This window comes from Thermobia domestica, chromosome 7 (genome assembly GCF_964235325.1).
Source record: "Thermobia domestica chromosome 7, izTheDome1.hap1.1, whole genome shotgun sequence".
In the NCBI taxonomy this organism is placed as follows: Eukaryota; Metazoa; Arthropoda; class Insecta; order Zygentoma; family Lepismatidae; genus Thermobia; species Thermobia domestica.
Genome location: NC_137460.1, coordinates 136819246 through 136837020, shown reverse-complemented (window position 1 = coordinate 136837020; position 17775 = coordinate 136819246). Strand labels below are relative to the sequence as shown.

Genomic DNA, 17775 nt, shown 5'->3' with positions numbered 1-17775 from the left:
GTTGGAATTAAAAATAGATCAAGATTTGGAGGGTTTGAATTTCGCAGCCAATACTCATATTTTTAATCAATATAATTACTATATACTAATGAATACTCCGATACTATACTTATATCGGGGAAGATTCTTGTCCTCTTGCCACCCCGAAGGAAAATTGAAATGACGCTGCTAACAATAGACAATCAACATAAATTTCATATTTATTATTATTATTAAACAGCAAACAGGACAAATATCTAATTATTATCAATTATTATACTTTATGAACATGTGGCTGTTGAAAGAACTTTCATCGCCAGAAATTTAAATTTTATCTCTACACGTAAACGAGGCAAGGTTTGCCTAATGTAATAATTATTGTATTAACTATTTGAAGACACATAAGGCTTTCTCTCCTTAGCTTGTATCTTAAAAGCTTAAATTTTTGCTGGTACGACTCCGTCAAGAACCACCACTGCTTCTGAATATACCACACTCACTAAACCTTACAATGTTATGCGTAATAAACACCTAACACACCTTTAATACTTAAAAAAATCTGGTACTTACATCGTTTCGTTTAGAATTTTTTAAAAGGGGCTTAACGCATCGGCTCGCATTCAATCTACGATTTTATTCTACTCCAAAATACTCTTCACTGTTGATTTTACTATTTCATCTTATTTTTTTTTCAATGCTGCTTATTACGTATGTCATTTCATGGTTCTTATTTTCTTTAGTTTATTTATTAATGTGTCGAGAGTTTAGATACTTGCAACAATATTTGCAAAACAAATACCAACTTAAACATTAATATAGCATTTTTGAAAATCTTAATTGTAACAAAATTGCATCTTATTAAGATACACAATAAAATGTCTCTTTGCTACTAAAGAATAAACAATTCTATGGGAATTTTAAAATCTTATAAGATTAATATAATTTTATACTTATTTCGCCGGTTGCATTTATGAGAAAAATGCTCAGGCAAATTAAGTATATGTTGCTATTTGTCAAAATAACCTGGAGGAGCATAAATTCCTTCATAAGGAGCTTATAATTTCTTTACTTATCGGTATCACAACTTTTGTTTAATATTCATTGAAAATTAAAAACAATAGATTTTAAAATATCAGTTATTGAGGTGGTTACTTTTTCTGTAGCAACAGCTTCATAGCTTATGCTAACATTGCATAATCTGAAAATTATAAAATCAAAATCAATTCATAATGCTCGTTTACCAATGGTTACGAACAATCTAGTACTGCATTATATTCGTCTAAATTTTATCAGAACAGCTGAAAGAAATTTTGAGACAAAGCAATGCATATTAATTTTAACACTATCATCATTATTCATATTAGTCAGCGCTTGGCCAACGTTTTTTAGTCGTATTGCAATTAGTTTCAAGTAATATAAACACTTATGCACATTTACTAAGTGACAAATAATAGGTTATTCTACGAGTAATTAAAATGAGTTCCCGATCTTTGAGAACAGCAAATAGGCTTAAATATACAAGGTTAATAACAGAGAAGAGTATAAAAGGAATAACCTGATGAGAATGAGAAATATTGAAATGGAATACAAAATTATTATTATTATTATTATTATTATTATTATTATTATTATTATTATTATTATTATTATTATTATTATTATTAATAATAATAATAATAATAATAATAATAATGATAATAATAATAATAATAATAATATAACAAGTGAGTTTCTTTTCACAGTGTGAAAGTATAGAAAACATACGAACTATGGAAATTCGTTACTCAAACTTGAAGTAGTGCATTTATAACTGCTGGCTGTAATAGATTAAAAGATCAAAAATAGAATATTTTCCTTGGATGCTGAATCAATATAAAAAAGCTATTACTCGCTGTGTCTTACTGGCTTTTTACTAGGGTGACAGATGTTGAAACTGGAAATTGTTAAGTTTAAATCTTTTGCAAATTCAATAAAGAGTTAAGGGAGAAGGTAGAACATACTCTTGGGAAGCTAAATCGAATGCTAGAAACTACATCTCTACATCTCTTACTGTTTTTGGTCTAGAGAAATCAGCATTAAAATTCCACCACTTCTCGTTCAAAAGCTCTGGATTTTTACATTTGTCACTAAATCAAATAAATGTGGGTTTTCTTTGGTCTATCGAAATTTTGATTTTGAAACGAAATATTACAACTTCCTACCTACTCTTGCCAGAACATGGCTTCCCAAGCTAGATAATTGACCAAGACTTTTACAAACATGACTCTATATCCACATTTTCCTTTAAAGTTTTTGGTGGTCTACTACAAAAGAATGTTTCTCTAAGCTAGCTTATTTAACTTATACATAAATCTGGCAGTGGGAACACCACTAGCAGACAACTGTTCTTAATTCTTAAAGTATTCAGTTTAGAAAATAGTCTGTTTTTCATATTAAACGTTTGTTCATATTAATAACATAAACTGTTAACAACTGTAGATGTGAACGAAGTCTTGTAAAGTACGCTTATCTTGGCACACTTCCCGCTTAAAGGATGGATCTGTCTGCAACGCGTTCTTGCCAAGCCAACGCGTTAAGTTTTGAGTTACAATACGCAGGAAAGAGTAAAACGCCACACCACTAACAAATCATTGTAACACACTTGTTCGCGTGTGGCAACTAAGCACTTCAAATACCCGCCAAATAGCAATGGCCTCATTTGATGGGCTGGCTGACAACTAACGTCACCTATACGACAAAACCAATAAGACGTCTATTGGATTAAAACGTTCACGTGAGTGCTAGCAGAAAATCTTTAAAAGCCAACCAAGTGCACTGGCGGGAAGTGTGCTAAGATAAAACAAACATACTCTAATACTGAAGGAAGAAAGAGAGAAAAACAGAAAAAAGAAGCTACTCAAAGACATAAGTTTCCCGATCCCTGCAGTTCAGGATTTGGACGTGTAACCTAAACTACTACAAGTCAGAAAATCGTAATTTACAGGTAAGTCTGAGATTAGTAAATAAATGTAACAAAATGCAATGTTAAAATTCACTGAATAACCCCTTAAAATTTAAAGAGTAGTTAGATAAAACGTGGTATGAGTTTCGAACATGTTTTTTTTTTTTAAATTCAGAAACGAGATGATATTCTTCTGATGTCTTAAATTTCCTTTGTCACATTTACGGTATGAAGATAGTAGTGGATAGACAAAATTGGACATGTGCTTTAATATTTCTGTGCTGGTTTGAACCACTCTCAGGTCTTCCATACAGCAGGTTTTCCTCCTTGATAAAACGGTTGAGCAAAATAGAAATTATCTTTTCGACTAACATGGGGATCTGTTATGATAATTGATGAAGTGTTAGGCTAAATGAGAAGATACCATATTTGCCAATAATCATGCGTATTTTCATTAATTTTGTTTTGCAAATTTGCCATAACTTTTCTATGTAATTTCCGCGGAAAATTTTCCACCTCATATCACTACGTAAAATATGACTTCAATTTGTCATTCACAATGGAAAGCTTTACATACTATGATGAGTCATAAGTCTGGTATTATTCCGCAACCATGATCCCCTACTCACAAGTAAAGGGTCCAAATGGATGAATAGAGTTGTGGGATGAGACATCGTACACCTGATAGAGGATGTGAAAATATGTGTATGTGCAAAGTTACAGCGGCTGAGCGCCATAAGAAACGAGGGAGGAGGTCAAAGTTGGTGGGAGAAAGGCTCTGCTATGTTACAGAGAAATATCAAATAAACTGTTAAATCGTAAAAATAATGAAAGATAGACAATGCGAACAGTGGTAATTTCACATATTTGCAAAAGAAGAATGGGCAGAATAGATCATAAACCTCCGCCGCCATCTTGAAATTCGTCATTTTGAAATATGTGTTTTTTTTTTAATAGAAAGGTAATCATGTGTTATATTAATTAGGACCACAATGTTCTCAGAAAGTCAATAATAAACTTTAGTGATCATTAGCTGTACTTTTTTGGAAGGTTTAAGATCAGATTTATAGTTATTTACGAAAACCTAGGAGACTGATACTCTTATGTTGAAAGTTTTGATTATCACGAAAACATAAGTAAGCTAAACATATCTACAAGCCAAGAAAACTAAAAGTGAAATTTGATATCCACGTTGTATATTATTACATTATTATTTATGACATTACTTCCAATTTGCTTCATATAGGGCCGAAGAGAACTGTCCCCGTCTGGAAGAATCGCTTCCGCTTGATTTTTTGTTTTTGTTTTATTTTGTTCTGTTCTTGCGCTTTTGGTCGAAAACAATGTGGAATTTATATAGCTACATTTTGTTAAATGACGTACTTACTAATATAGACCAGAACACAATAAAAATCTGATAGATTGGAATGCAATTATTACGTACTTTACGTAAACCATAATATTTTTAATCGCTTACTACATTTTTCACTGCACTTTCTGTTTACCTTCGTAAGCAATAGCAACTTGGGACAAGCGTAGATGTGATATCTAAATGAAAAGTGGACTACTGCAGTCGAATACAGTAATGAAGTTGTAGCGGAAAATAAGTTATCAGGTGAGGTGGCTTCCTGGAGTATGTGTCGCATTACGTTTGCTCGGTTTATTTGAAATATGAAGCCTTCGATTATTGTGACAATGTTAGCACAGGACACGATTACTGTGTCCTCTGACGATAGATCATCATTGCAAGTTCCGAACTCGCAAACGAGCATTGTCGCAATAATCGAAGGCGAATCAATCACGAACCAAACTTTCAATTTATGAGTATCAGTCTTCTAAATTTTCGTAAATAACTATAAAGATGATCTTCCAAATAAGTACAGATAATAATCACCGAAGTTCATAATTGACTTTAAGAGAACATTCTGGTCCTAACTGATATATTACATGACTACCTTTCCATTTAAAAAAAAATACATATTTCAAAATGGCGGATTTCAAGATGGCGGCGGAGGTTCGTGATCTACTCTGCCCATTCTTCTTTTGCTAATATGTGAAATTACCACTGTTTCCATTGTCTATCTTTCATTATTTTTACGATTTAACAGTTTATTTGATATTTTCTATAACATAGCATAGCCCTTCTCCCACCAACTTTGACTCCCTCCGTATCTTACGGCGCTCAGCCGCTATAACTTTGCACATACACATATTTTCAAATCCTCTATCAGGGGCGCTATGTCTCATCCAGCAACTCGATTCATCCATTTGGACCCTTTACTTGTCAGTCAGTTTCTATCAGCAAGGATGAAGAGTTCTCAACAACGTCTGGTTTGTGAAATGTATGCGTGTGTGCGTGGAATTTTACTCGCGCATAACGCTGCAGCAACAACTCAAAACATTTGTTATGGGAAAGGGGAAAGTGCAATGAACTACAAAACAGCAGCTCGTTGGTTCCAGAAATTTGAACAGGTTGCAAAATCCCTATGATCATCCAGGGTAACAGTCCATCCACCAGTACACGACGATTGTTAAACTATTTGAGTACGTCCTTTTTCTCACCTTCATGAAGTCGAAACCTACATATTGTAAAACTATTGTCAATGTTTTTCTTGTTGTGTTTTCATATGCATTCAGTATTATCAAACTAAAATAATTATAGAGAGATGTAATATGTAATGAGTAATATAAGTAACCCCAGAATTGAAAATATGATCATTTAAATGTAGATGTTGTTTGCATAATCATTTAGTGTTGAATTTAAAGACCCCTCATACCGCGAGGACTTAGGTTGTGGTATGTGCCTCTGGTAATTAATAGAAGCAGTGAGCTATCCCTCGCATCGAGTGTAAAAAGGAAAGAGAAAAGTGAATAAAATTAACTATCACACATAGATAGCTTAAACACAGCCAAACACGTTGCATACCAACTCTCATCTAAATACTCCCAAGTTTAGGTGACAGTTGGCAAAGTATGGTATTTATCCTGGTAGGAGAGATGATTGGGAGATTCATTATGTCTTGGTTTCGAGTGCATGGGTAAATAGATGTAGCCTCCCACGCCAGCGATAACAGTATGTATTGGAACTACACGTCTATGTGGGTTAATACACTCCTATTTCGTTTCTAATGGTCGCACCATCAATACCGACCTTTATTCTGAAGAGTACCGACTCAAAAAAGCAACAAAAATTCAGAAACATTATGGCATCAAATTGATGCCACCCTCGGCATATAGTCCTGACCTCGTTCTTTTAGATTACTATATATTTTTGTCCGTGGCGCTTTTCCTGAAATCACGATGTTCCACCAACCAACAGGAGGTGGAAACAGCAGTGACTGACTTCTTTGCCTTTAAAAACAAAACGTGGCATTGATGTGGAATCGAGAAACTGACGGGAGGTGGATGCAGACGGTCCAGTACGAGAAAATATGCTTTAAATTTTAACCTTCTTTCATTGTAATGTAATAAATAAAAGTATGTTGGTGTACCAGAATATTGCACAATTCTATAAAGAGTTCCATTATTTTCAATTACTTAAGGCCTCAGGGAACCAAATTCTGGCTCTGGGTGTATTAGGCTTTTTGTCGTATATTAAGAATTCTCCTCTGTTCTAAAACTACTGGGTTATCTGTTGAACTTTGCAGCCGAAATAAATAGACTGAAATTAACACCAGTTCAAAAAGAGCGAAAAACTAGATTAATAAGTAGTATTAAAAAGTTAAATTATATGCAGATATGTACCTTCTCTGAATTAAATTAGCACGTAATTAGCAAAGTGCTCTGACGGCAATTGATTATTAACCGTGAAAACTGATGCACGACTTACTTGTTCATTGTAGCAGATAATTACCATGTTCATAGTTATTTGAGTGTAAGTAATTTCATTTGAGTGTAAGTAATTTCATGTATACATTAAATAATTTATGTCGTCGTTGTAATTGACTTTTTTTGGTGGGGGAGGTCAACAAGCTCTTCACTATGAACCAGTTAATTACCCATAGGTACAGGCACAGAAACAGTCAAATTTACTATAGACCCTATTTGGGGATCCTATGGTACATTTTGTACCATACGCGTTTTTCATGATACATTGCGTTATTTCTCTTCTTTTTGAACTTTTTCGTCCTTGGTTTTTTTTTTTTTTTTTTTTTTTTTTTTTGTTTTTCAAGTCCAGAGGCATTGTAGAAGACATTACGTATGGTTTCAGACCGTCCTGCGTCCAGACATAGAAGGTGATGACGTCATAATCTTAAAATATATTTTTTCCCTTTTTAAGCCTATGTTCATTATTTTTTGGCGGGATTATTTTTTTACGTAGAAGATTGAAATTTTGCACAAATGTTCAGTTCACCGAGTAGGCCTAGTATTTACCAGAGTTTCTTTCTGATTTCTCATTTAAAACAGGTGGGATCCAGAGGGGCAAAGGGTTGAAAAAAGGGATATTTTTACCCCAAAAATCCCGTTTTTTAAGGATTTTCCCGCTTCACATACATGATGGAGACACGTGAGTCATACCGCCTGAAAAGCAGTTCCATTCTGAAGAGAATAACGGTCGAATTATTATTCTAAGGTAATTAGGGACGTCTCAGTGAATTTTTATCAAACTATAGTTCTGTATAGGGAAAAATGGGGCATGGTCGGTACATTTTTCTTGGCGGGCTTATTTTTTCACGTAGAAGATTGAAATTTTGCACAAACATTCAGTCCACCGAGTAGTATTTACCAAATTTTTTTTCGGTTTCTGCGTAAAAACAGGGATGTCCAGAGGGGAAAAAGTTGAAAAGGGGATTTTTAGACGAAAAAATCCCTTTCTTCTGGATTTTTCCGCCTTACATACATGATGGAGACACGTGAGTCATACCGTCTGAAAGGCAGTTCTATTCCAAAGAGAATGATGGGCGAAACATGACCCTAGGGTAATTAGGGATGTCTCAGGAATTTTTTCCCTGAGATCATGGTGTTTTGCGGTAATTTGGGGCATTGTGGGGATTCTTGATAAAATTTCTCCCGCCCTTACTATTCAAGATAGAAACTTGAAATTTGGTACACACGTTTAGTTTACCAAGTACTATATATAAGATTTTTTTAGGTCTCTACGTTCACACAGGGGGGGCAGAGGGGCCCAAAGTTTGACAAAAAATCCCTCAAAAGTTTCCCTTTGACATCAATTTTCCCTCTTCTGGTATATGGTATGGGCATGCAAATGATACCATTTGAAAGCCAGCTCTATTCTGAAGAGAATAGGGTATGAACCATGATCCTCGGATAAATAGTGACGATGCAGTAGCTACTTGACTGAAAGTCTAAAAAATGGCCCAAAAAGTCCGAATCCCCGAAGGGATAAGGGTATTTGATCTTTGATAACATTGTTAGGCAGAAAGAGAATTGAAAATTCACATTTCGCCTGTAATGGTGAATATGATTTTTAACTGCACTAGCTTCAAGTACCAGCTTCGCTGGGTTAAAACAAGATAAACTAGTAATATTTAATATGTTCCATTAGTCAGTCACTTTTTACTATTCCTAAAGCTTTCTCTGATATCGGTCATTTTCAATCATTTTTATATTTCCCCTTCCTCCTCTGCCATGTTGCGTGGCTAAATTTGGATTTAAACTGCATCGGAAATGTCACTGTTCATCACAGCGACCACGCAAACTTGGATTCGGCACTACATCGGCCATTTATGATGATTTTATACATCCCCTCCCCATGTTGCGGGACACGGCATCGGAAGTGTGACTGTTCATCTCCCCCACCCCGAAAACTATGGATTTGACACTGATACTGATATTGGCCATTTTCGATCATTTTTATATATCTTCTCCCTGCCCTCCCCCAAGTTGCAAGCCAAATTTAGATTTAAACGAGATCGGATGTGTCACTGTTCATCTCAGCGACCCCGAAACCTATGAATTCGGCACTAATATTAGTCATTCTCGATCATTTTTATCCATATCTCCTCCTCCTCCCGAAGTTGTAGGGCTGAATTTGGATTTAAACAGCATCGGAAGTGTCACTGTCCATCTTAACGATCCAGGCAACTATAAATTTGACACTAATATCGGCGATTTTTAAATGTCTCTCCCTCCACCCCCTCCCCTAATTTGTTCCGTTAAAGTGAAATGATAAAAACCACACCAGGCCCAAACCTTATCAATGTTGAAAATTTGATTGATATGGGCCGGGTCGTAAAAGAGATTAAAAGTTGCAAACATTGTCACTTACAATTTTATAATATAAATTACAGCTGATAATGTGTTGGGTAAAGTGAGGATTAGGTGAATTGACAAGTAAATGAGAAAATATATGGAAAAATTCAAAGATATGTTTGGTTGCAGAAAAATTATACAGAAAAAAATCAAAATATGTTTTCTTTCCTTCACTAAAGGCCTCTACTGAGAGCATGTACTGATATATAGAGGTTTTATATATTTTTTATCTTAATATTATACTATTATTATTATTATGTATCTATTGTTATGTATTTATTATTATCTTTGAACCATTTCTATTTTAAATTCGACATAGAACTTCTTCGTGAAAAAACACTAAATATATGAATTGTTCGTATTATACGTAATGAAAGTGTTAGAATGTTGCCAACTTTTCCTAAATATTCCGAAAATCAAGTAGAATATGGTACGCTTAGTCTACAAAGAATTTAAGTTCACTTTTTGGCCAGTTCAGACATTTTCCATATTTAGGATTTCTACTGTGAATGTGTACTGGAGTAACAAGAGGGTTAGCTGGAGTGAAGTTTTCAGGATCTCCGAAGTGCCTTTCAGTGCTTAAATGATTTATGCCTTAGTATTTTTAAAAGCTTCTTGTAATGTAGGAAATAATGTTCACTTTTCCACGTATTAAAACGGAGAGAATGTTTCTTTATCTAAGAATTTTGATAACTGGACTTCAACCCTTGTGCTTTGAACAGTCCAAATATTGTCAGAGCATTATTTACTAAAACTGTTTTGCAGCATCTCCATTTTTTTAAAATACAAGTATCAAGTTGACCTGGATTACCCCGTCTCCAATTGCCATTGGTTTCTAATGCCTTGTAGTATTTTGGACTATTGACCACAGACACTTCAGGCGGACACGTGTTTGGAAGTTTCTCTAAAAATATAGTGTAACTTTTAATTCAAAAACTGCAATTGAAGCAAGGAATTTAGGGACTAGAAAATAATTAATTTTTTAGTAGAATCTACATATTTTATTCTTTGATTTTCATTAAATGATTGTCCTTGAACTACTTTCACTGTTTAAGTCTTGTATGCAAATATAAATATGTAAATATATTTGCAAGTGTCATTTATTAGTCTATAAAATCATGTACAGGAAACTATATAACACTTTATAGTATTTTATGTAATAACTTAATTAATTTGATATATTTTGTTTCAAGGACGGAAAATAAAAGTTGCTTTTTTTATACTTACTTTCGCTTAGTATGTGTGGTATATAATCATCTGCTTGATCGTAAGCAGACATTAAGCTAATAATCCACATCATGAACTACTTCGCAGTAAGTAACTTATTATAAATAAGTAAAGTTTATATATAATACGAAAGATGCTTCCTAAACTCAGGAAATTCGGTTTTACATTCTAATGTATTATTTTCATTTGTCAGCAACGTTGTTGTTTCTCAACATAATTTCCGTTTAACATTTCCGTTTAACTGTACGCACCTATGCTTCTTCCAGTGCGAAACTTAACTTTGCAATCAATCTTCAGGATTGATCCTACAGCACATTTTATATCATTGAAGCTCTGAAATCAAACAGCACACATTTTTTTCACTTAGTTTTGTGTAGAGATGGTAGTAACTAGCAGCCTTATCAAACGAATTAAGTAAGTATGGAAATAATTCCCGTTGTAGTTTGTTTTCAAACTCTCTATTTCACCGATAAGAACGTGGACTGGTATTATTATGTAGCTATGATCATTGTTATCTTATCAGCAGAAGAAACATAACTATTTCACAAGAATATTGTTCTTCGGGAAATTACCAATTCCCAAACATGTAGGCCATTAGCCTACGTACGAACCTACGTTGTGTGCTCAGTGGCGTACACAAAGGGTAGGTTAAAGATTTAAGCCCCCTTGAATAAGATGCTATACCAAATAAACTCTGGTAAAGACAGTAGAGAGGATCATGCGAAATATATATGGGATATTTATAGCCAAAGTTAAAGTCTCCGTTACCCGTTAAGATGTTAACGGTTTGACTGCCGAGATAGCCGCTCTAGCTATCTATTGCCAAACACATAGAACTTTAAAAAAACACATTCATGTATAGAATATAAAATGTAGCCACCGTTATAGTTAACTTTGACCTGTTAATTTATTAATGGATTACTAGCGTTAAATCTCAGCCGACACTCTAGGTGTATATCGTGGAAAACTTAATTTAAAAATACGCATCAGTTCAAGAGTTATCGTGGGGAGTAACGGACAGACGCACTAACAGCACAATGATATAAGTGTTAGTATGTGATCCTAATAAACTTTTACTATATTAGGATACTCTTGTACGTATACAAAAATCACGTTTTCCCGAAAGGATGTAAGGATGATTGCTCCCCATTGATAAGATTCTACTTTCGCCACTGAGTATGCTGCTCAGGAATGTGAGCATATAGATTCTTAACTTTCCTTTTATATAATTCCTATGTTTACTATGCATTGCTTACTATTAAAGAGTAATATTATTGTGATTTAAAACCAGAAGCAATATAATTCATTCATTGTGTTTAAAGAAGTAGTACAGAATAAAGAAGGAGATCATAGGAATAATGCAATATCCAAATAACACGATTAACTTTAAAATTAATTGAGTTTATGTTTTAAATATAATATGATTTCACATTTCTATTTATTGCTTTTGATCTAAAGAAAATGGTAACATTGAAGCTCGAAACTATATTAATAGAAATAGATGTGATCTTGCTTGTGATCTCCTCACGACCGAAGAACTCAACAGACTGACATGTATTTTTCAACATAAGTAGTATTCACCTTGGTCTGAGTTTTTATCAAATCTCTTTTATTAAAATATGTGGGGTTTGGCGTGGAAAACCTAGATTCCTTCCGGGCGCAAGCTCATGTGCTTCTGATCCCACATAAAGCAGTAGGTCCACGTCTCATATAGCCTCGCTGCTAAAAGGGACGCTAAACTCAAAATCAGTAGCGTCATTTGACCCTTCAGGGATGTAATTGACCCTGTGAGTTTGAGATATGTATGTATTTTAATCAACAATATACTAACAAAAAACATAAAATGTACTTATTTCAGATAAAGTCTTGTTCCCCTTCATCGAGTATCTCAGGGTTACAAATCTATCTACTTCCAGGTCGAATTCGGTTTCCATCATTCAATTTCGATTGCAATACGCATTGCAGGGAGAAGAAGGATATTCATAGACGCCATTCAAATATTTCCTAACCTATTTCCCGCATACTAAGAACATGTGTTCAGCTAGTTCCATCTAATGGCAACATTGTTTTGCAGCCTAATATCAGAAATAGGCTTAAGCTTAAGTATATATTAAGTGCATAGGTATCAATAATCGTTTATGTTAGATTGCCTAGGAACACAATCAATACAGAAATTTACTATGACTTAACAACATATACATTTTTGTTATTTTGTGTACATTTCCAAAGTATTGTGATGTATCATAATAAGCAACAAAAACGAATACGGAACGTTGTTTATGGTTATCCAGGTGGATACATGTAAACAAAAAGTAATGGAAGTTAATCCTAAAAGCAACCTCAAATAAGATATCGTCAGTGAGTCATTTGCTTTTGTAGCATATGACATTCGCTGGTTTTGAGTACAAATGTACATTCAGTCCAAAACTATTTTGCTCTATTAATTAAAAATCAAATATAGAATAAAACGAAATACGGAGGTATAGATATCATTATTTCAGATCAGGTAATTCCAAAATACTTTTTATCTCAAAGATTAACAATTCTCAAAGTATTTTTCTTCTCTTCCATAGGGTTTTATTTCCTTCTTTGCCCTTGTGGCTGCTGCTTCCGCTGGAGGTGTAGTGGGCTCACTAGGAGGTATAAGCACAGTGCTTTCTGGTGCTGCACTCTCAGGAATTTATTCTAACGCTGCTCTTCGTTCTCTTGGAGGCGTTGATTATTACGTAAGTATTGACTTTTTATGACTGTTACAGACATTTTGTAGAACCATTAACAGTCAAATAGCTAATTAACTGTCATAATACTAATCATTAACTGTGTCTCCTATTTGTCTCTAGAGTTATAACGAATTATAGACCCTATAGGTTTAGAAAATAGATTATTTAGTCAAGTTTCTTTGTTCATTTAAAATTCTAATTACTTGTAGTTTATTTATTTATCATATTTTAGGGGACAAACTAATTATATCTAATTAATAAACAGGCATATGTATTAAAATAGAGACTGGAGTAGATACATTAGTATGAGTTAAGAATTCCATTTACTATGGGTCACAATCCTTTTCGTTACATAATCTATAAAACCAATCATAACGTAGAGTTGAACGGTATTCACCAGGTTATGGCGTCAGGTGATGGTGTAATTCTGATAGGAGTTGATAGGAGAACAGTAGAAAGAAATGCAGAAGTTTAATTAAATGGCTGCAGGGACATGGGTTTAGAAGTAACTGCAAAGAAAACTAATACATAGAAGTTTCCCAGGATCGTAATACTGCAAATTATGGATGTGTTAAAATATCAAATAATACTTTCTATAGATTGGACACTTTCAAATATCTAGAATCAATATTAACAGACCAAAATCATATTCACGAAGAAATTAAATGTTGACTGAAAGTAGGGAATTCGTGTTATGATTCAGTTCAAAATCTTTGCTCTTTGCGAATTCTGTCGAGTAATTTGAAGCTTAAAATACATGAAACGATAATCATGTCTGTTGTGTGTGAAACATGTTCACTTGCTCTGAGAGAAGAACGCAGATTGAAAGTATTTGAGAATAAAATCCTGAGACGAATATTCGGACCCAAGAGGGACGGGAATGCGGAATGACGAAAACTTCATAACGAAGAGTAACATTTTTTATACTGTTTCCCAATCATTGTTAGGGTCATCAAGTTGAGGCTCAGATGAGCAGGTCATGTAGCCAGAGTGGAAGAAAGTAGGAGCACTTTCAAAAGTTTTTAATTAGGAATTCAATTGGAAAACGATCATTAGGAACACCTAAGCGTAGATGGGAGGACAATATTAAGATGGATTTCGCAGCCAGTTGACTAAGGACGGACGTCAATCGAGAGCTCTTGTGATCCTCCGGGTTCCTCCGGCATTGAACCTCTGGGTTCCACAGAGTTAGTTAGTTAGTTAGTTAGTTAACTCTATAAGTCTTTTAGAAATATCGACATATTAGTTCAATGTATACGACAGAATACAACTGCACCGATGGAAGTTTAATGGACGTAATAAGGTTGTAATTTATTATATTAATAACTTTTCTTTATAAAGTTTTTTACTTATTAATATAGTAAATTATAACTTCAATGTACAGTCCGCAGCGAAGAAACCTGCAACATGAGCATATAAGTTTTTATTATGAAACGACGAAGTTTTTTGCTCCAAAATAAGAGTGCAGGGGAGGACGCCGAGGTTACTCCTGTGTGATTCGTGCCACTTAGACGTTATGTTGATTCCCTGGACTGTTAGGCGTATTTCTCAATAAACTCACATGCTCATGTAGCAGGTTTTTTGCTGCGGACTGTACAAATGAAGCTTCCATCGTTAAGTTACATTGAACTTATGTGCCACTCAGACTGCAGCGTCAATAACCTATTTCCTTTGCAGGCCTACCCACGATATGCTTTTGGCTATGGAGTAAGTGATGCTTTGACTGGTGATAACAAGAATCAGGTGGAAGTTCGTGATGGGCCTGTAACCAGAGGACAATACAGTTTGGCTGAACCTGATGGTACTGTCCGAGTAGTCAACTATGCTTCCGATGGTATCAACGGATTCAACGCTGTCGTAAATAGAGTCGGTGTAAGTGCTCATCCAGCTCCAAGTGCTGCACGGTTGGCTGTGAGCCCAATTGCGACAGTTGCAAGACCAGCTGCTCTTGGAACCACTCTTGTTTCTCCAGTTGCTACTGCAGTTTCTCCAGTTGCTACTGCTGTAGGTGGTGCCGGTTTAGATTATTACGTAAGTGTTTCTTAGTGAAATAATTTGTTGTGAGAATATCTTACCAATCTAAAAAAAAGTAACTTTTGACAAAGCGGATACTTGGTGTAAAATTTCTCAGGCTGATTTTCTGAAATCATGTAGATGTCGTAGTTTAATCGTAGAATACGTAGAATAATCGTAGTTTTACATTGATATATTTTCACGCTTATAGCTCCCAAAGGACGCATGTCTCGTTCCATTATATCTTGCATTCCATTGTACATAATAACTATATACTTTCATTAATAAATTTTACCACAATATTCTTCTTCTGGACTATTTGCTATTTATTTGTTTTAGGGAACGCGTAATCAACACCCTAAACAGGAATTAACAGCAGCAGGAGTAAACTGTTTCGTTCTTAATATACAAACAGTGGCTAACCTATTGATTATGCGAGTAACCATTAATTTAATCTTATATAATCCATAACTTACTAGGTTTGATATATATATATAAATCCACCGAAGTGGAAAAAAGTTTATAATCTTGTTTCTTAATTACAAAAGCCTGGGATCAAACTTCCCGAATAGCTACGATAAAAGGGATTTCTAATGATATCTTAAGTTCTTTGAGGCAAATATATAGATTGAATCTGTGATTGATGACCTGAATTGCATAACATCTCAAGTCCACTCTTTTTCATCATATTTTGCGTTTTTTAGTTTTTTATGTTAGCTCTATGTTTTAAGGGCTATTCACTTGCATAATACGTAAGTCGAAATCTAAACCTTTTAAAAAAACCAAAATAATTTCAGCTAAACAGAACAACATGCCAAGTATAATGTTCCTGTCTTACTTCTAAAATCACGAAAGTACTTAGGTGGACTTGGGATGTTATGCAATTCAGGTCTTCAACTAGATATATAATTTGACAGAAGTTCATTCCAACCTATTAGTTTAATTTCTGTCTTATATGAATTGAGATCATCAACTCTAACAGTAAGTAAAAGAAATTAGTAATTAAATATATCAACTAGAATCTAATGCATTCTATTCCAATGTACAGTCTTATACAAACAAGCATTATTTTTATTGCATTAAATATATATCGAAACAGATAATTATTTTGCATAAATAAATAATGAGATAAATTTTGTTACAACAATAATATAAATACTTTGTGTTTCACAGGCCTATCCCAGGTATGCTTTTAGATATGGAGTGAGTGATGCTTTGACTGGAGATCACAAAAGCCAAACAGAAGTTCGTGATGGATCCGTTGTGAGAGGACAATACAGCCTTGCTGAACCCGATGGCACCATCCGTGTTGTCAACTATGGTGCTGATGGAATCAACGGTTTCAACGCTGTTGTCAACAGAGTTGGCGTCAGTGGACATCCCGTATCTCGTCTTGGAGCAGTTGGAGTTGTTCCTTCTGTCGTTAAAGTTTATGGTTGAATAGAATTTATATGCTGAATATTCAGTTTCTTATGGTGCAGAGTTCTAGTTTAGTATCTTAATAAAATATCTTACAAACACTGTCTTTTCTCTTATTCTTTCCTGAAACAATGTTACAAAATAAATTTAAATGTAAAAGTGGGGATCAACGGCTCAAATCTGGTCCCTGGTTTGATCCCAGGTTGAACCAAGTGGAATTTTGTGGTGAACAATCAGCGTGTGCTTGGATCTTCTCTGGATTCTACCGTTTCCTCCCATTGCATACTTACACAATTATCATCCATCTCTTCAACACGTTTTCTTGAGCTTTGGTGCATAATCATGGGATTTTAAAACTGAAAAGAGTAGGGGAAGCTTTAATGGTAAAATTCACTTGACTATTTTGTGAAGAGTCAGGTAGTAGTTAAGACCTATACTAATACTTTCTTTTGGAGTGAAAAAAATCATGTACATTATGATTTTCATGTCTGATGCTATTGAGCACAAGGAATAAAAATAGCTACAAGCGAAAGAAAGTAGAAAATAGAATTCATTACAAGTTGTTCGATATAGATAGCTGTTTACCTTGAAATTGATATATTTTCCTCACTGTGTGAAAAAAGTCATTTTTCAGAAAACTCATTTTTCAGAAAAGTTCACAGTTTATTTTTGTGGCTGAGTTTTCTTCAGACAAAGTTTTCTTGCCATCATTATTATAATTTATTTATTTATTTATTTATTTATTTATTTATTTATTTGCCATCAACACAACAGGCATAAGCCCAATTATAGTGTTGGTGTGTTACATAATACATTTACAATAGTTTTCTTAAACATAGAGTTCATATTGCAGATGTCAATTTCTTTATGTTTGATACATATTTTGTTATAAGTGGAACGCATTCTCCAAATTGGTGATTTCAATAATACGTTGGTCCTTGCTTTTTTGCAATAAAACAGACCAGAGTTATTAGCACGAGTTTTAAGTGTCGGGACATGGAAATTTAATGTTGATATGAGATCCGTACAATTAAATTCGTTTTGTACTATTTTATGGAGAAAAATCAAATCTGTCACATTTCGCCTTTGTTCAAGTGTAGGGATGCAGAAGTTGTCTATTAATGTGAGATAATATTCATAATATGGATAGATTCCAGTTGTCTTGTACGTCAAGTATTTGATAAATTTAGATTGGACCTTTTCCAGTTGGTGCCTGTATTGCTGTTGTGATGGGTTCCAAATCACAGCAGCATATTCCAGTTT

The 17775-nt window shown here is 34.2% G+C and overlaps 1 protein-coding gene across 1 annotated transcript; it reads left to right on the top strand.

Moving 5' to 3' along the window:
- The first annotated feature begins 5158 nt into the window (after window positions 1–5158).
- Window positions 5159–16710, top strand: LOC145689348 (uncharacterized). Its single transcript, XM_081763497.1, has 4 exons — window positions 5159–5251; window positions 12934–13086; window positions 14758–15111; window positions 16267–16710. Exons 1-4 carry the CDS (start codon window positions 5159–5161, stop codon window positions 16531–16533), a joined length of 867 nt encoding a protein of 288 aa, XP_081619623.1. The 3' UTR covers window positions 16534–16710.
- Window positions 16711–17775: the final 1065 nt, after the last annotated feature.